The following is a 20,404-nucleotide window of genomic DNA, read 5'->3' on the forward strand; positions in this document are numbered from 1 at the left end:
GTGGTGAGACCTTCACCTGTAGCAACTCCTGTCATTGACCTTCACTAAAATTTGGTTCCCCCACCAAGAAAAAAAAAAAAGACAGGATTGCTACTGATACCAACAGTTTGAGTGACCTTGAGCACATTGCTTCACCTCTTGAAACATCTGAATCCTCAGTTTTTAAATAAAGGGCTCTCAGTGATTCTAAATGGGGGAGATACTGCCCCTGAGGGGCACTTGTAAATGTGTAGGAGCAATTATTTCTAGTGGTCAGGACCCAGTGGTGCTAAATGCCCTGCCGAGAGCATGGCGCAGTCCTGCAAAATGAGGAACTGTCCCACCCCAAATGCCACTAGCAGCTGGATTCTCTCTAATGTCCCTTCTGACAGTCAGTGGTACCATGTGCCTGGCCATTCTTCAATTCACTTAGTCAGCCATTATTGATTCCCTACTGTATGCTGGGCACCCAGCTGCCCAGCTGAAATGTCCCAGAAACCCTGGCTTGTATTGTATCCTTCTTTCCCCTTCTTTCTAAAAGTCCTTCCTACCCCTAGGTCCAACTGGCAGTTCACAAATACAGATTTTTCAGCTCAACCCATTAATGAAACAGATCCCAGGACTCAAGTGCTTTGGGGTTTCCAATGCCACTGAGAACCAAAAAAGCTCACTTCAGCGTCCTCGGAGATTGGATGATGGCCTGGTTTGCCTTCAGTAATTCGGGCATGGAAGCCTTCGGCTTCACTGACCGAGGGCTTCCAGCCAGATAACGAAATCCCAATTGTGGAGCATGTGGCTAAATCTTTTAACTGTTGATTCAATTACTCCTAATTTTTAAAACAAAACACCACCTGTTTTGTGCCCAGTGAAGAGTTTTCACTGGCAAACTCAAATTTCCTAATATACTTAAATGGTGTTTGAGACCAGTTGTGAAACCTGCCTTAGAGCATTTTACCGCATCAAGTAGGATCGTTAACTTGCTAATTAACTGTGCAGCGAGTGACCGTGTGCTGTAATGCAGTCCTACCAGGCGTCACCCCCGTACATAGTCCCTCCAGGAGCACTGTGACCTCTGGGCTCAGCCCCGAGCCCATCGCGGGGTTACTCAGCATTATCATTTCACAGTCCCCTTGGGGACAGCTGAGTATTCTGATTGCTTGTTCCATCTTGCAAACGAGAAGAACGAGGCACAGAGAAGCATGAGGGTCTGCCCAGGTCACAAAAAGCTTTTGGGATAGAGGGGCTTCTAAGTGCTATTTACAGTACTAAAAAGCCATTCTGAGGATCAGGGATGCTTTGCAAATATACAAACATATTTCAGCCTTTAGTGAATCTTTTTTTTTTTTTTTGAGTGAAGGTAGATTTATTCAGAGAGATACATTGAAAGGCAAGAGAAAGGCCACAAGGTGTGGGGGCTGGGTGCTCAGATTGAAAGTAAGTACACATTCCATAGACAGAATGCGGAGCTGTCTTGTCTGGACGAGGGAGAGGGAAGGGGGCAGCTGTGAGGTGCCGTGTTGCTGGTTTTTATGGGCTTGGTGGCTTCATATGCTAATAAGTAGGAGGACCAATCTAAGGGGAAGGGGCTGGGATTCCCAGGAAGTTGGCCATTTCCCACCCTTTGACCTTTTGTGGCTAGCCTTGGGACTGCCATGGTGCCTGTGGGCATGTTATTCACCATGTTAATATATTACAATGGGAGTATAATGAAGCTCAAGTTCTGCTAGAAGTTAAATCTCTCATCATCCTTAGCCTCAAGGTCTACTGGGGGTTGAATCTTCCATTTTGATGTTAATTGCTGTGGCATTCCTTGAGTGGCTGTGCCCTGCCCCCTTCCTGCCTCATTCCCTCCTCAGAGATTTTACTCCCATAATCTTATGGGGTTGCAGAGGGGTGAAGGTCCATCTTCTGAAACTGCTTCCAGGCTTTCAGCCTTTAGTGAATCTTGGAGACTCTGTTTTGATGATACCGAATATTAAAAATTCTTGTATTTGTTCAATAACTATTATTGGATATTTCTCATGAGCTCACAGGACTCTGGGTACCAGGAATATAGTCCTGCTCTCAGGGACCTCCAGACAAGAGGGGAAGTCAGACTTTATGCCAATAATTCCATATCAATTAAGGATTATTATAATTGACACTATACAGGAGAGGTATAGGATGCAAGGAAATCATCGAATAGAACCTGACCTAGCCTAGGGACCCGAGAAGCTTTCTTGAGGAGGCAGTATATAAGTACAGGTCTGAAGAAAAAGAGGCAAGATGTTCAAGAATTGGATGGAGCATTCCAGAAGGAGAGGGATGCATGAATGAAGACCCTGAGGCAAGAAGGAACGGCTTGTTCCAGGTAGGAGAGTTTGCTAGCTCAGTCTAGGTGGTGGAAGTGGCATGAGTAGGTTTGAGAGATGTTTAGCAGGTGTAACTGGAAGAATTTGGCAGTCAATTGGATGTAGACAGTAAGAGTGAAGGAAGCTTAGGACTCGCTGCCCAGTATGTGGTTACTGGGCGGCAGGGCCACTTGTTTAAGATTCCAGCAGAGGAGCTGTACTGGGCAGTGGGACAACATCATCAGGTTCTCATTTGGTACATGGAGTCTGAAGTCCTGAGGGCTGTCACTTTGTCTAGTGGAGACCCTGCCTCTGATGGAGTGTCCAGAGGTCACTGCATCTTACCAGGGTGTGATAGAGACAATCGGCTCTGTAGAGTCCAGAGCATGTGTTTGGAAGCAGGGTAATAGACTGGCACTGAGGATCTTGTAATTTACAAAACGCTTTCACACGTATTATCCTCGAACTTCACAATGATCACTGTTAAAAGTCAGTAGGAGTTATTATCTTCATTATACTACCAAGAAATTGAGGCTTCCTGAGTGTGTGGTTTGCCTAAGGTCACACTGTTCTAAGTAAGGATCTAGTATCTGGATTCAGGTCTTCTGGCTCCTGAAACAGAAGTCTTCACATTACCTCACTGCATGACCGGAGCAAGCTCTCCACCATCTCTTAGATGCAAAATATTTGTGCAAAATGTACAAGAAATGAAATCAAAGATTTTTTTCTTTACTCTTGTTCATCCTTTTTTTCTCTCTCCCTTTTTTTCACTCTTTTTTGACAACGGTATTTCAAAGTATTTGTAAATTTTTGAGATTAATATTTGTACTTATAATTAGAGCAGATTTTTTTAAGAGTGAACTTTCAAAGAGAGATTAAAGTAACTTTTGTTGGTAGTGGGGAGAAAGTTTTCTGGGAGAAATGAAGTTCAGCTTTTGTCTAAATTCTCTGCCTCCTCACCTCCCATTCCCAGATCTACCCCCAAAGTTCTGGGACCATCTAATGGCTCAATATATTCGCCCCAGTATGTGTTCCCACAGAGTCAGCCAGGGTGCTTAGGAAGACGGAGGCTGAGCTGCCCTGACACCATAAAGGCAGAAGAATCTTCACCACCAGCCTGACTTATTTTTTTTGCCTTCTCCTCTCTTCTTGGGGATGTTTAAGTAAGGTCAATGTGCATTTGTTTCAGAGTCTGTTTTAATTGCATAAGTTCTGAGTCTACCCAAAAACACAGGTTCATGGGAAATTCCCTTTCTACAGAGCCAAGGTATGTTTCTTGGAAAGCTTCCCTCTGAAATTCCTGTTGTTGGTAACCTCCCTCCCTCCCCGTAGCTCCTGGACTGCTTTGTGATCCCGGTTGTGATTTTGCTCTCCTGGTTCTTCCTGCTGATCCGGTACAAGGCTGTACATTTCATCGGCATCGTCGTCTGCATCCTGGGAATGGGCTGCATGGCGGGAGCGGATGTGCTTGTGGGAAGGCATCAGGGAGCAGGTGAGTCTCTGAATGTTCACCAGGTTACTTGCCTCTGTTGGGGAAACCAAAGCAAGGCATGGAATGTTCATGATTGGGTGGAAACAAGGAACCTGGTCTTCCTAATGTCTGTGTCTTAGTCGCGTTTGCTCCCACACCTTGAACAGCGAGCGGCACCTAGGCGGTGCTTAATACATTTTTCCTGAGTGAATGAAGGAAGTAAAATTCAGACTGTGTTTAAAACTGAGAGTCGGGACCCACTTGGAGAATGTATTGGTCCCAGGCCAGCTGCTGAGAGATGGTATCAGGGGTCGGTCCACTCTTGAACCGCAAGGACCTGCCCCAACCTGCCCTCTGACTCTTTCTCTCCCAAGTCAAAGACTGAGCTTTCAAACTACTGGTAAGGGTAGGTATATAAGCCTAAGAGTGGATATTTAAACTTTGAAGACTAGATTAGGAATACTCGATATTATTATGAGGGAGAGCTAAGTTCAGTCTCCTCATGCATGGTGTTTTGTTGGTTTATTTGTTTCGGGGCAGGATTTGGTGTAGCCATTACAGGTAATTACCTTATAGGCCTAAGGTCAAACATCAAGTTGTACTCATCAAATCTTTTTGGGAGCACAGATCTAGAATGGTTTCCAGAGGACCACTCTGGAAAACGTTTTAAAGCATTGTAATTCTTTAAAATGTACCTAAAATCCTTGAGCTCCAGAAGGTTTCAGGGGGCAGAAAAAGATGATGTTCTTTGTTAGCATCAGGAACAGGATAGAAAGTACCCAGTCTTTTATAGTTTTGGAATTGCCTTCCTTCTAGGGAAGTAGAGATAAAAAATTAAAATTGGGGCATTTCTCTTTACGAGACTAGGTCATAGGAAGGACCTGAAATGAATGTCATTTATGTTTTCAAGTTGCATCAGAGAGCTTTATGGCTGAAAGGGATCTTGTTCGGCTCCTTTGTATTTGACACACAAGACGCAGGAAGTCTAGTGAGTTGCTCAAGGTCAGAGAGCTGAGCGAATGGGGCTAGAACCCAAGGCTCCTGACCTCGTGGGCAGGCTTCCCTCTCTCTCCCATGCTGCTGGGAGCTGAAGACACAACACAGAGCAAAAGAGGAACAGCCTCTGCCCTCACCAAACGCTGCCTACACAGCGTAATCAGTCTCACCTCAACAGATGGACTGAAATACATACACCATCTTTTCCCAAGTCCTGCTCTCTGGGACAGTGGTTCCATGGGATGTTGATGGATGTCACGTGAAAAGGCTAGTTTTACGCTCTATGCTCATCATGATCCAGATATTGACCATCTCTTTGGACCAATCAGACAGTATTTTTGTCTGATACAATGTGGCCAGTTGTTATAAAGTCACAATTTCTTTACACTTTCTCAGCTTTATTTGAACTATGTAAGCACAAACTAAGCAGCATGTGCTCTTACTTATGAAAATTTTGCTTTGCTGAACCCTCGCCATTCACACTGGCCATCATTTTGCATTCATCGTCAAAGAAGGTAATTGTCATGATAAATCTAAACATTTACACCCAGAATGTTAAACTAACTTGAATTGATTTCATTAGGTTGTATTCACTAATCCTGTGAAAAATGTTTTCTTGATTTCAAATGAAGCGTTAGGAAAGCAGTACTAGTAATATTTTTTAAAAAAGGAAATAAGAGCATTTGACAGTCTTTCAGAAGGGGTCGTTTTTAAAAACAACACAGAGTAGCGGAAACATGCTGGAGTGATGTTTGATCTGTTCCTGTGAATCTGTTTTAAGGCCCACAGCATCATTCTTGATGTGACTTTTAAAGTGCCAGAGTTAACAGAACTAAATTTTGTCATTGTTGAGTACCTTCCATGCTTAAGTAATGGTACCCAAGTCCACGGCATGATGTTCTGAGGGCAACCCAAAGTTAGGATCCAAGGGCTCATTTTACAAAATGATTGCACATGCTTTACATCTATCAAAATACTAAATTAGGCAGCAATTTAAGTTATTGTATAAAATGCTCTGAAAAAAGAAAATAACACACTGGTTTTGAGGACAGTATAATCTTTGTGTGCATCATTATCAAAAATGTTCCATTCGTTACCACCCTTACCGTAGAACTGGTTCAGTTGCATTAATTAACCAGAGACAGAACTTTTCTAAAGTCCTTCAGGCACTCACCGGAATTTCAACCAGGCATTCAACTCGGTATAAATTGTCATCACCGTATCAGGAGCTTTTCACAGGAAAAGAGAATGAACTGACTTGGTCCTTTTTATATTGTTTAATCTGTGGTTCACGTTAACTTGGAATTTTGAGAATTCCGTCCTCAAACACATTGATATCAGCCGTGGAGACTCTGCCTTGAAGTCCGTGGAGTGGTCTACAAAGTGGGACGGATGCAAACAACACTTAGGTTCCAACTCTGTGCTTGTCATGGGAAAGCTGATCATGCTCTAGAGGTAGTCCCATGCCTCTGAGCTCACCTGAAAGGAGATGTCTTTTCCAAGTTTGTCAGTGAAAATCGATGGACCTAAGGTGTACATTTTCTCTCTGCCACCTTCCTCCACATACTGGCCTCCTCTGAAAGACCAGCTCTGCCTTTACTGATGCACAGAGGGAAAGACATGCAATAAAAGTAGCTCCTGAGAATAAGACAGATGTTGGACGGTGTAAAAATGACTTAGGCCAGCAAGATTTCCCCATGACATTCTGCTTTCCTCGGAAAACTGATGGATGTAAAAGGGAAGGTTAGAAAATAATAGGATCAAGGTAAAACTCAATTAAAGTAGATCCTAAATATATAGGATCATATTTCATAATGTATTTCTTGCTCTTCAAAATATCTTCTTTCTACTATAATGCATTTATTGCATCTTATAGTTCATTTACCAAAGACGTTAGATAACCATAATGACATTTTTTCTTAGTGTAGACATAATTCTATATTTATTTCAAAGAGGAGGAAATATTTTCAAGGAGCTAATTAAACATAATCAAGTAAAAGTGACAATTTTATTGGTGCCAGGCGCTTTCCCATGCATTATCTCAGTTAATCCTCCTAATTATGCAAAGAAAGTATTTTTATTCTCTTTTTTGCAGCTGAAGAAACCAAGGCTCAGGAAAGATAAGAAACTTGTGCAGGGCACACCAGTCCTAAAAGGTGTGGCTGAGATGTGAGATCTTTCTGCTGTACCACTAATACTTATTTTTTCCATAATTGTGACCCTTACAAGAAATATACTATTGTTTTATTGTAGTAACTTCAGATGAATGACTATCCCAGATTGCCCAGAATGGAGGGTTTCCTCAAATGCAGGACTTCCTGTGCTAAAACCAAGAGAGTCAGGGAAACAAAGCAATTGGTCACATTTAAAACTCAAAATAGTGAATGAGATGGGTTCATTTTCATAAATTGCATTAATAATCGTTCAGCACTCTAGACTACTATAATTCACCACTCATTCTTGAAATAGTGGCAAGTAGAGATTTTAAATAATCTGCCCTCTTCTCCTCCTATGACCATGCAGACACAAATATTCCTCCAAATATGATGTTTCTAGTACTTAATCAAAAATCTAATAAGGAAAGCCAGTTCTTGCAAAGCAATTATGACTGCATTGATTAGAACCAAGAAGCAATCCAAAATGAGAAATGGCCAACCCAGACAGGTGGTGATTTAAAGGGAATGACTGATTCACTCCTTTTAACCAACATTTAGTGAACACTTAGTAAGTGCCAGATGATGTGCTAAGCACTTTACATTATTTTGTGTTTTTAAATCTTACGGATATTATTTTAGTTTTCCTCACCATAACCTCATTTTTAAATAAGAAAACTGAAATCAGAAAGACTGTAGCTTACATAATGTTCAACAACTAACGTAAGTGACAGATATGTGATTAGAACCCATGTCTACCTGAAATGAAAGATTCAGTCGCCACTCAAAATCTTTACCATGGGGGTAGACTAAGACCTTTTCTGTCAGCTCAACTCACTTAAACATTTACTGAGAGTTTATATCGTGCCAGGACCCGTGCTAGGGACCACACAGAATGTAAAGCCAAGTGAGACATGTCTAAGCCCCTCAGGCCTGCTGGGTAAGAACACAGGGGTGGAGGGGAAGACACGCATACTAACAGGTAACAGCCACGGGGCAGAATGCGGTGGGGGCCGTGCACAGCTACCGTGGTGTGAAATTCAGAGGAGAGAAAGAAGGCACTGGGTTGAATGGACTTCTCATAGTTTCAGATGTGTCCATTTACACCAAATTTGCAAAACATTATCACTCATTGTGGTTTCATCCATACATAAATGACAGATCTGCTGGATATAATTTTCCCCATGAACATTGCACAGAAACTGGTTCCACCATGTCAGGAATGTATTCCATTAATAGTGCATGAAATGTGGAGTGATATGTTGTAATTTCCGGTTAACTAGGTACAAATTGTAGATACAAAATATTAACCCTAGTACTTTCTTCTATTTATTTCATATCAAACACTTTGTTGTATAATATGGCTGGATAAAGTCATATCCTGGTTAATTCAATTATATTTAATCATCTAAAATTTCATACATGCTATATGTATGTGTATCCATTTTTAAATGACTTAAAAACTGATAAATACACTTACTACTGAAATTTTAATAAATAATATTTAATCTTTCTAGTCACTGATTACTTAGGAGGTACTTCTGAACTTGCAGTTTCACAACACTGTATTATTATTAGCAATAATCTTCACTGCACTGGTGAAAATTCAAAGTACTGGGGAGTAGACTTCATGTAGTCAAAGGCCAGTGAACCAAATAGGCCATGATGGTACAGATGTGGAGTTTGAGAAAGATTGGTGAGACTATTCATTGAAGTAGTGTGGACTTTTAAAAGATAGACTGATGTTTCCCTAATTTCTGTTAAAATATTCCATTATAATTAGCATTCTTGAATCCATTCATGTAAAATTAACTTCATTAACCAAGAATTCTATCAAGCAGGACTTCCGCACATCACTAATACAACAATAATTGATATTCGTAATAATGGCACCACTGTCACAGTATCATCACAAGATTCTGAAATGGCTCTTGAATGAAAAGGGACTGAATCTTGTTCATTATAATTTTATCATCTTAGTAATAGATGCTTTTTATTTTACGGGTTATTCCTCAAATGAACTACTTAAAATTTAAAGTTTAGTCATGATTTTCTAGTTGAGACATAAAAAAGATTAATCAGGTTGCTCTTACAGCTCTTAATTTCCCCAGAAGTTGGACCCAGGGACTTCCCAGGAGGTCTGGTTTCTCATAGGAGCCTCATCACATTCTTGGGTCATCTGCCCCTGTGAACTCAGGGAGGGCTCCCAGCCCTCGCAGGTCTAGATTCTCAGCTCCATCCCCTTAAGGGTGACCCCAGCAAGCTCTCCTGCCTTTCGTGGTCTCTCACTGACCCTTACCAAGAGTGGAAAGTTGCCTTAGAAAAAGCAACACCATTTGTGGTAAATATATAATCTCCAGGTGTGACCACAGAGGCATGAGTGACGAGCTCTTTCCCCATTCCCAGCCCAGGTTCTTTTATGTGAAGCCTCTTCCTCAAGACTGCTCAGGGCTCCTAACTGTGCAGTGAGAATCCGACTCTGCAATTTTAGATTGTTCCCGCTACTCTGGGAACCCAAGGCTACTCTGAGGGGCGTCTCTGCCTTAGAATCACGCTGGAGAGAACACCCTTCTCTCCTGCACATCTCCTACCCCGGAGCTGCGTGTGCTGAGCTCCTGTGCACAGGTGCGCAGACTGCACAAGGGCCCAAACCCCGTGAGGCCACCCGCTGCTGACTTCCTCTCTCCTTCCCTGTCTCATGCTTCCTGGAGTGGAGAGAATTTGCCTAATTGTAGGAAATAGCCAGGTACAGAATTTATGAGAGATTGGACATAAACCAAAACTGACCCAAATTGAATTTAGAACAAATAGATATTTTTTATGAAAGAAAAAAATATTAAATGTGATAATGAATTGTGTACATGTTTCACTCTTATGTTACTTTAGAAGAGCTGAAAAATTCAAACCGTGATCCCTGTCGCTTGAACAGAAGACTGGGGCTTTGCAGAGGGCAGTCTAGAAGAAGCGGGTGCCTCTCCTACCTAGGGAAGAGTTCTGGTTGGGTAGACATGGGCGACCTTTTTAAGTCACAGCATATCTGGACTTTACTGAATCTCAGTTGGCAAATTACAGAAATTCTATAAAAATGTCAGAATAGAATAGGCATAGGAAGCTAATTTTGCTGGTGCCAAATTCTTAGGAAAATTTTATTGAAGTTTCCTCTGTTTTTTCGGTTCCTAGGGGAAAATAAGCTGGTAGGGGACCTTCTGGTCTTGGGAGGAGCCACGCTCTACGGCATCTCTAACGTCTGGGAAGAATACATCATCCGAACCCTGAGCCGAGTGGAATTCCTGGGGATGATTGGACTCTTCGGGGCATTTTTCAGTGGAATCCAGTTGTGAGTAAAAATAACAAGAAGTCTAGGCCATAAATGCTGCTAGGGCTTGTCCTTATGTATTTTTTTTTTCATTTGGGGTATGATTGTTCACTTTGTAAAAATCAAAGCTGGAAACCTGTCTTACGAAATCTGAAAACTCAGTATCTTTGCTAGAAAATTTCTTCCAAACCAAACAATTTTTTAATAAATTTATTTAATGGATTTTGAAGATAAAGCCTTAGAATAAGATAAAGCCTTAGGAATACATTTATTCTCCCAAACCAGCCAATGAGGTTTTGCTTAGAGAAGTAGAAAAATTAAGTATAAATACCATAATTTGATACACTTCCAAAGAGGGACATTCTGTTTACTAGTGACAACCAGTAGACTAGTTTCACTAGTAACCACCATTGGAAAGCTTAAAGTTTAAATTTGCCCTTTTATAAATTTTTTCTTTTATTGCCCATGGATTTACAAATATGAGTGAACCATATTTCAAATTCATCTCTTAGAAATTTAGTATTTCCATTTTCCTTAAATGGGTGAAGACTTAACACAGGCATTCACTAAGCATCAAAAAGTCAGAAACACCAATTTTGCAATAATTCTGGCATTGCTGCATGTAAGTCATCACTGACGAGGGCCTCGGAAATTGTTGTGAGACCAAGTGTCAAACAAAGCATACTTTCCCGTCAGTAAAGACCATGCACTTTAGTTTCACATTAGAGATCAAGAAGGACAGTATTACCTCCTGTCTCATTTCACCAAATCCCTCTCTGCAAGACAAGTAACTCTGATTTCACCAAATCACTTTCTCCAAAGCAAGTACTTTGTAACTGTATTGGTCAGTGTCTGAAATTATTTATGGAAGATACTTTGGCATCACTTAAAACATGTTTTGCAAATAGGCTGTTTCTAGGAATCCTCCAAAACTTCAGGATCCTGAGGTACAGCGGAAAAGCTCCACAGCAGACAAGGCGTGGAGATGGGAAGACTCTCTAAGAAAGATTTATTTTTGGTTCATTTTGAAAGCATGATGGCATTTTAAAGTTCCTAAATTTGGTGCTTCAGCTTTGTGAGAGGAAAAGAAATTGCCTAGTTCAGCTGTTCATAACCAGCATTTTGGAGACGGATGGCTCATTTTATAGATTGTTATTCTTTAATCCAAAAGATACATTCAGAGACTTAGCACTCATTTGTTTCAGTTAGAGTCCATTAGAGCTGATGGGCTTCAGAGACAATGCTGCTAAAACAGTGGAAGCAGCACAGGGGTGTGTTTGGCAAATGGGACGCGTTGAGGGCACACTGAAACCAAAGTGACACTGGTGGAGCCGTCTCCCCTCCCCTCCCGGTCCTCTTCCAGAACAGTGGTTCTTCCTCAGAGTGTAGTTCTCTGAGGAGCAGCCCTGGCAGCACATGAGAACCTGCCAGAAACCCACATCCCTGGGCACCCCCCTCCTCCAGATCTCCGGAATCAGAATCTCGAGGGAGGGGACCCGGGACACTGTTTTAACACACTCTCCAGGGGGCTTTTTTGTACATTTAAGTTGGAGAACCATTGCCCTGGAGAGTGCGCAGTCAGAAAATGGATTAAACCCACAAGCGTGGAGATTTGCCAAACCTCACTCTTTTTAGAAAGCATCTAAGCAAGAAGCAAAGGGTAGAGGCCTATGGGAAGCGGGGAGGGGCGGGGGCAGGACGGCCGGCTCGCTCTCACCCCTGCTGCCCACGCCCAGCCAGACCTGCAGGGGTAAACCTTAGGCTAGGCTGCCTAATTAGACTTGTCTCTGCATAATCCCGAGTTACTTTTGAAATGCAGTTGATTGCTTCATGATTTGTATAAATCTGGTAAGAGAGAAAAAAACAAGAAGTAGGATGCATTATGATCTTGCTCATCAGGCCTGCTTTCTTTCAATTCACAGAGCTATAATGGAGCACAAGGAGCTGTTAAAGGTGCCCTGGGATTGGCAGATAGGTAAGGGGTTTGTCACCTAAGATGCTGTTTTCAGTAAACCTGAGAAAAAACGTTTGGAGAATGATGATGGTGGCGGTGAAGCATGAACAGGGGAGGGATTTAGACTACTGGGGACAAAAGTGAGACCCCCTTGCACTTCAGGGATTCTTGCCCACTAGAAGACTGAACAGTATGGTGCATAATGTTTCTTAATCGAGCCTCTGCCCATTATCATCGTCCCAAAGCCATTAGTGTAGACACAGAAGTATGTTATTAGGTTAAAGACCAACTGGAAAGAAAAAAATGCCTCCAGGCAGTGGTGGGACATAAATGACAGCGATTTGCTCTAGCCAAGAAACACAGAACTGATGTGATCATTAAAAAGTGGCACTTCAGTAAAGGAAAAAAATCCGAACTTACCAAAAAGGCACAAAAGAAAACAGTGTCATGAGCATTCTGAGCTCATAAAAACCTTTTCAGAGGAGAGCAGTTTGCACAAGATAAATGGTTAACTGATCTCCAAACGGACTTGGTGGAAAATACCAGACACACTTTGAGCTACTTAATCGTCATCCAGGGCATCTCAGATGCCACCTGTTTCAAAAGTCACTTTTCTATAAAAAAAAATTTAGGACAAGGATTTAAGATCCGAGGTGATGCCCTAGCAATACTGATCACACAGTAGGCCCTGGAAGGGACCGACACGGAATATCCTAAGCCCCGAAGGCATCCCCTCCATGTCTAAACCAAGATGCTGAGTTTCCAGTGATGAGCATAGAGCTTGGCTTCTGGGGGTGCCTGGAAAATGTGTGCCTGGTGAGTGCAGATGAGGGGTGAAAATACACCCCACTCTGAAGCTGGCTCCTTGATCATCTCCAGCTTCTACGAGCACTCATAGAATTGACAGCTTCATCCAAATTCCACTTCTCCGAACAAGGACAACAGGGACGTAATCCTCCCTGCACCACTGTACCTACCCCTGACCCTGAAACAGCCAAGGTCAACTTGCTGCTGATAGAATTCCCTCTGAAGGCACACTGGGAGCTGCGGAATTACGCATGACTCCCCCTGGGGTTATCTCTAGTGACTTCAAGAGCTGACCAGCCTTTTGTCTGTCAGAGTCCTGCCATTTAATTTCTCTCAAGTTTTGCTGTAGAGTATTACAATTAAATGAAAATCAATAGAGAGCAGGGGATGCTGAGAGGCGAGGAGGGCATCTGGGAAGGAAAGAAAACCAGCTGCAGGTTACAGCTGTCGCTGCCTTTATGACTCTGAGTCAGGATGTTACCCATGCTTGGTAACACTTTACATGCTGTGGTCCGTGTGTATAAATTAATTTTATATTATTGGGAATGGCACTAATAAAAAATAATGTGTTCTCTAATTATGTGGATGTCATGTGCGTGTCCACTGAGGTTCTGTTATAATGCAGTGTTAGTTAAACATGTCATGAAAAGGTAGTTTTACTCTGAACTCTCGCTTTGTCATTGAAATGTCAATCCCCTGTAGCCCAAGGGGATGAAGGGCGGTATAAAAGAGCACGTCGTAGAGTCATTCGTTTAACTCCTGATTGGAAATGAGGCTAAAAGTATTCGGAAAAGGAACCAAATATTCACCCTTTTCTTTCTGAAGCATGGATAAGGGTTGAGTTTTTTTTTTACACCAGAGCCACCTTTATCCTCTTACCTCATCCTGACCTACCACGATGTTCTATTGCTTCACTTGGTTCTAGGCACATAAACTCAGTGAATAAATATTTATTAAATGAGTGAATGAATGAATGAATGACAAGCAAAGGAGATGGTCTGTCCTGCCCTCTCTCATCTGACAAAGATAGAGACAAAAGGGAAGCGGTGGAGATAGAGGCAGGAAGCTCAAGCTTGGCGTGGTGCTTTCTTCCTGGGAAACCATCTACTGCAACTCATGGACCCGAGAGGCAAGGAGACATCAAGGGATCAGCCTCCTCTCCAAGCATCCCCGCGCTCCGCGGGAAGTCACCCAAGAGTGCCCAGCTGATCACTGTGTCCCGGTGGAGAGCTCACAGCACCTTAGTTAGGAGACCAAAATCCAAGACTATCTTTATCTCCCACCATCTGTCAATGTGTTTCTCTCCCTTCCCTCTCTCCACATCAGTAATCCCCATCATGCAGTCTCTTGGCAGCTCATATGGTTGCCGTTTTGTCCAAGTAAAAAGATTTTTCTTCCTACGGACTAAGTAGGGTAATAAATGTGTTTTAGATTTTGTGAACTTGCAAAGCATTTTTTTTAACAGATTCTGTTATTTTCTTATAGCATTGGCCAATTGCAAGATACAAAGAATAATTAAAAGAGACAGATAATAGTTATTGCTGCTGTTTGTTTTTATTTCTTTGTTTTACTTTACCGAACAGAAGGACTGGATCTGCTTATGTAATCATGAAAGTCAAGTGAGAGATAGGACCTAATGGAGCTCCATTCCCCTATGGAGCAGGCGTGTCAGAGTCACAGTCAGAAATCAAATAGCTTAAGCATTGCCTTTACCCCATTTGTCGTGTTGTGTTAAAGGACATGTGAACAAGTGTTAGTTGATGTGAAAGTCTAGGGTCAGAGGAAGGAAAAGTGTGCGGCAGGTCAGCCAGCACTGGTTCCTGGTGCACTGGGGATTCACTTTTCTTGTCATGGATGATGCTTTTTGGCTTTTTCCTGGCGGCCAAAACATGAGATTTGACCTTTCCCTGAAGATGCAAAATCAGGACCACGGGTCTTAAAAATCATTAAGAATACAGGTCCCTCCCTGCTCCTTTTTTTTTTTTTTTTTTTGCTTCTCACTGGCTGTTTTATTATTTTTTTAATTGAAGTATAGTTGATTTACAATGATGTGTTAATTTCTGGTGTGCAGCAAAGTGATGATTCAATTATATATAGATTCTTTTTCATATTCTTTTCCATTATGATTTCTTACAAGGTATTGAAAATGATTTCCTGTGCTGCTTATGGTGTTAAGCAGATTCTTGTCAGTCTAATTCTTAGTTTTCTCATCTGTTACATAAAAAATACTATTACCTATATTGGAGGATGGATGTTTGAATTCCGTAAGGTCATAAATGTGTTTTTGGTGCTGGAATATAGAAGGTGTTTAATAAGTATTAGTTGACTGCACACACACATACACATACAAAAAGATTCCCTGTGCCATACACTAGGTCCTTGTTGTTTATCTGTTTTATATATAGTAGTTTATATCTGTGAATCCCAAACTCCTAATTTCTCCCTTGCCCCATTCTTTCCCCTTTGGTAACCATAAGTTTGTTTTCTATGTCTGTGAGTCAGAATATTGCCTTTCTTTTTACTGATGGTGAACCACAGTCCTGGGGATCCAAGGCCACTTCACTGGACTCACCGCTGCCTGTGGTGGGACTGATTTGCACCATCTAATCAAGCTCCCCAGTCTGGTGCCTTTTACAGACTTCACCTAATGCATGTGTCCTGAGAAACCATCTTGCAGAGCCTTTATTTTTAAGACTCAAAAATAATGTTTTAAAAATCTAGTCAAAGGAAAGTGAAAGACAGAACACCAGTGGGATCCCAAAGAAAGTGATGAGATAAAATCTATGCAGCAAAACAGACACTATATACGTGTATATATCATATGCATGTATATATACAAGTACACACCATGCCTATCATACATGAACATGTATATCACATAGCATATGACCTGTCATAGGCATGTGGTGTACTGTGTATATGTCATGTGTAAAATGTGACACTCATTACAGTCAAATGGGATGCTTGATCCAAGCCCTATTTCTTATTATAATTATCCAACAACATAGACTAGTGGTAGGCACTCAGAATTTGAAGTCAGGCAGCCTGAGTGACCTGGAGGCAAGCTACTGGACCTCTATATGCTCCTCTTTTGCCTGTTTACTCACCAATCCGTTTCTTACCCTTTCTCTGCCCTACATTCCAGACTCAATGACTCAAGCAAACTATGCTTCCGGGGCCGCCTTGTTAACTGGCTTCCGGGGAGTTTGGCCAGTGGGAGTGGGTAGAAGGAGCTTGGAGGGTGGGAGGAAGAAGGAAACCGGAGTGTGTCTCCCTGTTTCAGGTCAGGTCTCTAGAAATGCGCGGTGTCCTCTGTGATTATACCTCCTCTGGGCCTCCCTGACTTCTGACTCTGCTGACGTGGCCTCCTCCCTGGATCTCTCTGGCTGCAGGGTGCGAATAATTTACCGCTGTTGCTAAGGTCCGGGTTGCCTTACCGTCCCAGTTTCCCCATCACCCATCCCAACAACCTTTGTAACTTGTGCCGCATATTGAACCTGGTATGGACGTGGCTTTTTTGACCAGTACACTCTGTAGGCCTGTTTCCTCTCATGTATAAAGAGGATAACAATAGCAATGATGTGATACTGTTGTGGAGATTAATTCATGCATATAAAGGGCTCTATTAGCATCAGCTGCTAGTGTTCTTTCCAGTTTCTTTAGCTAAAAATCTCTTTAGTGCGTGAGGACAAGAGCTACCAAATTCTATCTTTAGTGAGAGAAAAAGTGCGTCAAATAAGAAACGGTTATACATAGACTTTGCCTACAAATGTAGTTATCACAGCCATTATGTGGTTGTCGGTCAAAAAGTAATTTGGTTTGTTTGATCATGTTGATCGATTGTTTGAAAACCCCACACGGACAGCAGGTTGGGCCTTCAGATGCATCACTAACATCCATTAACTAGCTAATGTCCCCGGAAGAGCAGCAGATCAGCAAATTGCAGCAATACTGCCTCCCCCCTCCTCTAAATCATGTGTTCAGTTGGCTGACTGTGCTTTGCTCACCAAATGGGATATTCACGCACAGAAACATTGGTTGATGCAGCTGAGCGATTAACTGTGATGGTCTATATATTCCGCTTTCACCCTCCTGAATTTCATTTCTGCAGTTTTTAGGAACAGGTTTTAAATGGTCAAGCTTGGAACATCCCCCAGTAGCCTGATGAGTAGAGGGGAACTCGGCTCTGTACCTGTTTTCCTGCAGTCCTTGGCTCACCAATTGTGCTTGTAGAATCGCACCTGTGCTCCGAGCCTGCCGATTGTATACTCACTCCCTACTGGACAAGTCCTGTTGGATGCTGCATAAACATCTAAAATGTAATGTGTTCAAAAATGGAGCTTTTAATTTCCCCTGAAAATCTGATCCTACTGCTCAGTTCTCTCCGTAATGGTGTCATAATTCGCCCAGTTTCTAAATTAGCCAGAACCCACGTGAACCCATAGCTGTCTTTCATGCTGTCCCTGTTTTCACTGCCTCCATCCAGTCTTCCACCAGGGCGTGTTGAGTCTTCACAGACCAGCCACCTCCCTTCATCTCCCCTGCCATTCTGAGCAAAGCCACCAGCATCTCTTGCCTGGCCTTCTACCCCACTTTTTCCCGTCAGTCCTTTCTCCACACAGTAGCTGAAGTCATCTTTCGGAAATGTAGAACAGACCTTAGCCACCTGCTACAAACTCCTCAATGGCTTCCCGTTGCTGGAATAAGATACCGATTTCTTTCTAAGGCCTCCAAGGCCAGGGCAGGGCGGGTATAGCTCAGTGTTAGAGGGCCTGCTTAGCATGTACAAGGTCCTGGGGATTGAGCTCCATGAAAAAATTAATAAATAAATAAACCTAATTACCTCCCCCCAAAAAAGAAAAAATAAATTAAAAAAACCAACTTTAAAAAAGTTTTTAAAAATTATTTTTAACAAAAAGACCTCTAGGGCCTGCATAATCCATCCTCTCCCTAATTTTCCAACCTCCTCGAGGTCTTTTCATTTGTAGGTCTCCCTGCTTAAACTCTTCTTCCCCTGGCTACTCCCCTGGCAAACTCCTTTTAGCCTCAAAGCCATCAAGGTGAATGCCCCTCCACAAAGAAGCCTTACCCGGTCACCCCTCCTAAAGCAAGCCCCCGCCATTCCCCATAAGGAGCCCTTTCCTCCTTCACAGCACTAATGCCAGCTCCGAGTGTCTCCTCTCTCCTGTTCTCCATTGCATGGCTGGCCCGTAGCAGGGTCCCTAGAGCACAGCAGGTACTCAGCAAATACATGGGTGAATAATTGAGTGAGTATAAAACATCAGCTCTCACATGTGAGAGTCCACAGTGTGCTAGGGACGGCGATGGAAGGGCTGGGTCCTGGCACTTCCCAGCCCAGTCATGTATAATCTAAATCAATGATGCCTAAAAACAAACAAACAAACAAACAGAAAAGATTTTGGTGCCTAGACTATGTCCTGATCAAGTTTGATTCTTTTTGGTGGACTGATTTGAGGATATATCTTGCCCCAAGCTGTTAATCCCAGATTCCTTAAAAGAATACTGCATTCATTTTTATGTCTTTTCACATATTAATCATAGGTTATGTGATATTGCATTTTCAGTAACTTGGTTAAACGGAGAATGAATTATAAGTAGCATGAAGCCCAAGTACAGGAAGATCGACCGTTTTTAGGGAATTAGAACTTCTGATGGAGACTCAAAGCGGTCTGATGTCACTGTGGCAGAGCATCCCTAGAGGACTTGTGCGCTTTACCCAGCTAGGAAAGTGGTTGTTCCAGTTTTCCCAGAGGGCATTTCCACCACACTAGAGGGGGCTGTTGTACTGAGTTTGCTCACTTAATGTTCAAAATAAAATTGTTATAGACTTGACATGGCTTTCCTTAAATGTGAGATTAAGCACATATAGAATGATTCATGCCCTTTAATAGTTTTCACCTGGGAAAACCAGATTTCTCTTTGGAGGGATCACTGATCTTCATAGTCAAAGGGACTGGGTATCCAGTACCTACCACATCCTCCAAAGTTCACAGGATTTAGAGGGTGCCATCTCTCCACAGCCTAAACAGGCACATGTAATCAAAGATTCCTCTAGAAAGGTTGGATATTTTATGGTATTAAAATGTCCAAAAATCCTCTGAGTTTCATATTTATGCTTATTCTATGTCTTATTCTTTCAAGGTAGAGAAACGAGCATTATTTTTCAACATTCGTGTTGTATCAACATCTAGGAAATGATAAACCAAACCCTAGAGTTTACCATAAACTTCTGTTTGGGACCCAAGAAAATAATGCACTTATGGAATGAGTATTAACAATTATGCATCTAGTTACAGTTAGAGAGAATTTCAGAGGATGAGAGACTGATCGTAGAGCAGTTTAGGGGCACTTTTTTCTTTTTCATCTGTTTTGCAAAATTTAATTTGTTGATGGTCTACAAATCATCTACCTATTTATTCATAAAAGAGCAGAGCCTACCTGTAAGAGCCCATGTTAGGAAAAGTGATGGTGGAATAGGACTCTGTTGGGAGTAGGGCTGAGCAGGATTCACAAATATGGAAGAAAATGACAGATCATCTTGTGTTCAAAGTGATGAAGTGACCTGCCCAAGGGCACACAGTTAGGACTCCAATTCAGTACCCTGACTTAGTCCGCAAGTCCTCCCATTTTAAGGACTATGTAATTATGCATCATTGTGAGCAATCCGTGGTACCAAGCAGTTTTTTTCTTATGTTGCAAATAAAAAAGAAATGAAAAAAGTTTTAAAAGACATGGGTACTAGGAGTTAATTACAGCACAACTGGAGTAGAATTCAGAAGCCTTGACCCTATGATCTGGCAGTAACCCCTAAGAGGTGCTCCTTCCCAGAAGAAGCAAAACATCAGATATGTGTGAGAAGCCTAGCGTTCTTTTTCCACATGCAAATTTTCACTTTTTTCTTTTATGTTTTAACGATGTATTTCCCAATAAGAAACATCAGTTAATAGATGAAGGAATAACTCCTGTGTGAGAGATAAGTGGGGGGAGGCACCATTTCGCGTCTTTCACCCCGTGTGGATTCACAGAGCCCCCAGCGGAGGCTATGAGTCACCTCTGTCTCCTCTCCCCCAGGACTGCTCTACGTGGGCTTTAGCGCCTGCATGTTTGGCCTCTACAGCTTCATGCCGGTGGTCATAAAGAAAACCAGCGCCACTTCGGTCAACCTCTCCCTGCTCACGGCAGACCTGTACAGCTTGTTCTGCGGGTTGTTTCTCTTCCACTACAAGGTAAGCTGAGTCAGTGCTCCTTTCTGAAGATGATGCTTTGTAGGAAGGAGCACATGTAGGTGCAAATTCCGTGCTGTGGAATTGCCCTGAGTTTGCGATTTTGTGTAGGGAAGGAGGGCGCCGGGGTGTGCTCACCCCTGGATCTGGGTAT

At 42.3% G+C, this 20,404-nt stretch overlaps 1 protein-coding gene across 3 annotated transcripts in view; it reads left to right on the forward strand.

The window, feature by feature from the left end:
* SLC35F1 (solute carrier family 35 member F1) overlaps positions 1 to 20,404 on the forward strand; it is a 359,888-nt gene that overhangs the window by 309,628 nt on the left and 29,856 nt on the right. For 2 of the 3 annotated variants that reach the window (XM_072965785.1, XM_072965786.1), the window contains 4 exons: positions 3,642 to 3,801; positions 10,110 to 10,266; positions 12,168 to 12,220; positions 20,099 to 20,253. In XM_072965785.1, the coding sequence (XP_072821886.1) occupies positions 3,642 to 3,801; positions 10,110 to 10,266; positions 12,168 to 12,220; positions 20,099 to 20,253 (525 nt within the window). Of the gene's footprint in view, positions 1 to 3,641; positions 3,802 to 10,109; positions 10,267 to 12,167; positions 12,221 to 14,032; positions 14,451 to 20,098; positions 20,254 to 20,404 lie in introns of those variants that run through there. The other variant, XM_072965784.1, reaches the window with a different exon arrangement.

This window comes from Vicugna pacos, chromosome 8 (assembly GCF_048564905.1).
Source record: "Vicugna pacos chromosome 8, VicPac4, whole genome shotgun sequence".
NCBI lineage: Eukaryota > Metazoa > Chordata > Mammalia > Artiodactyla > Camelidae > Vicugna > Vicugna pacos.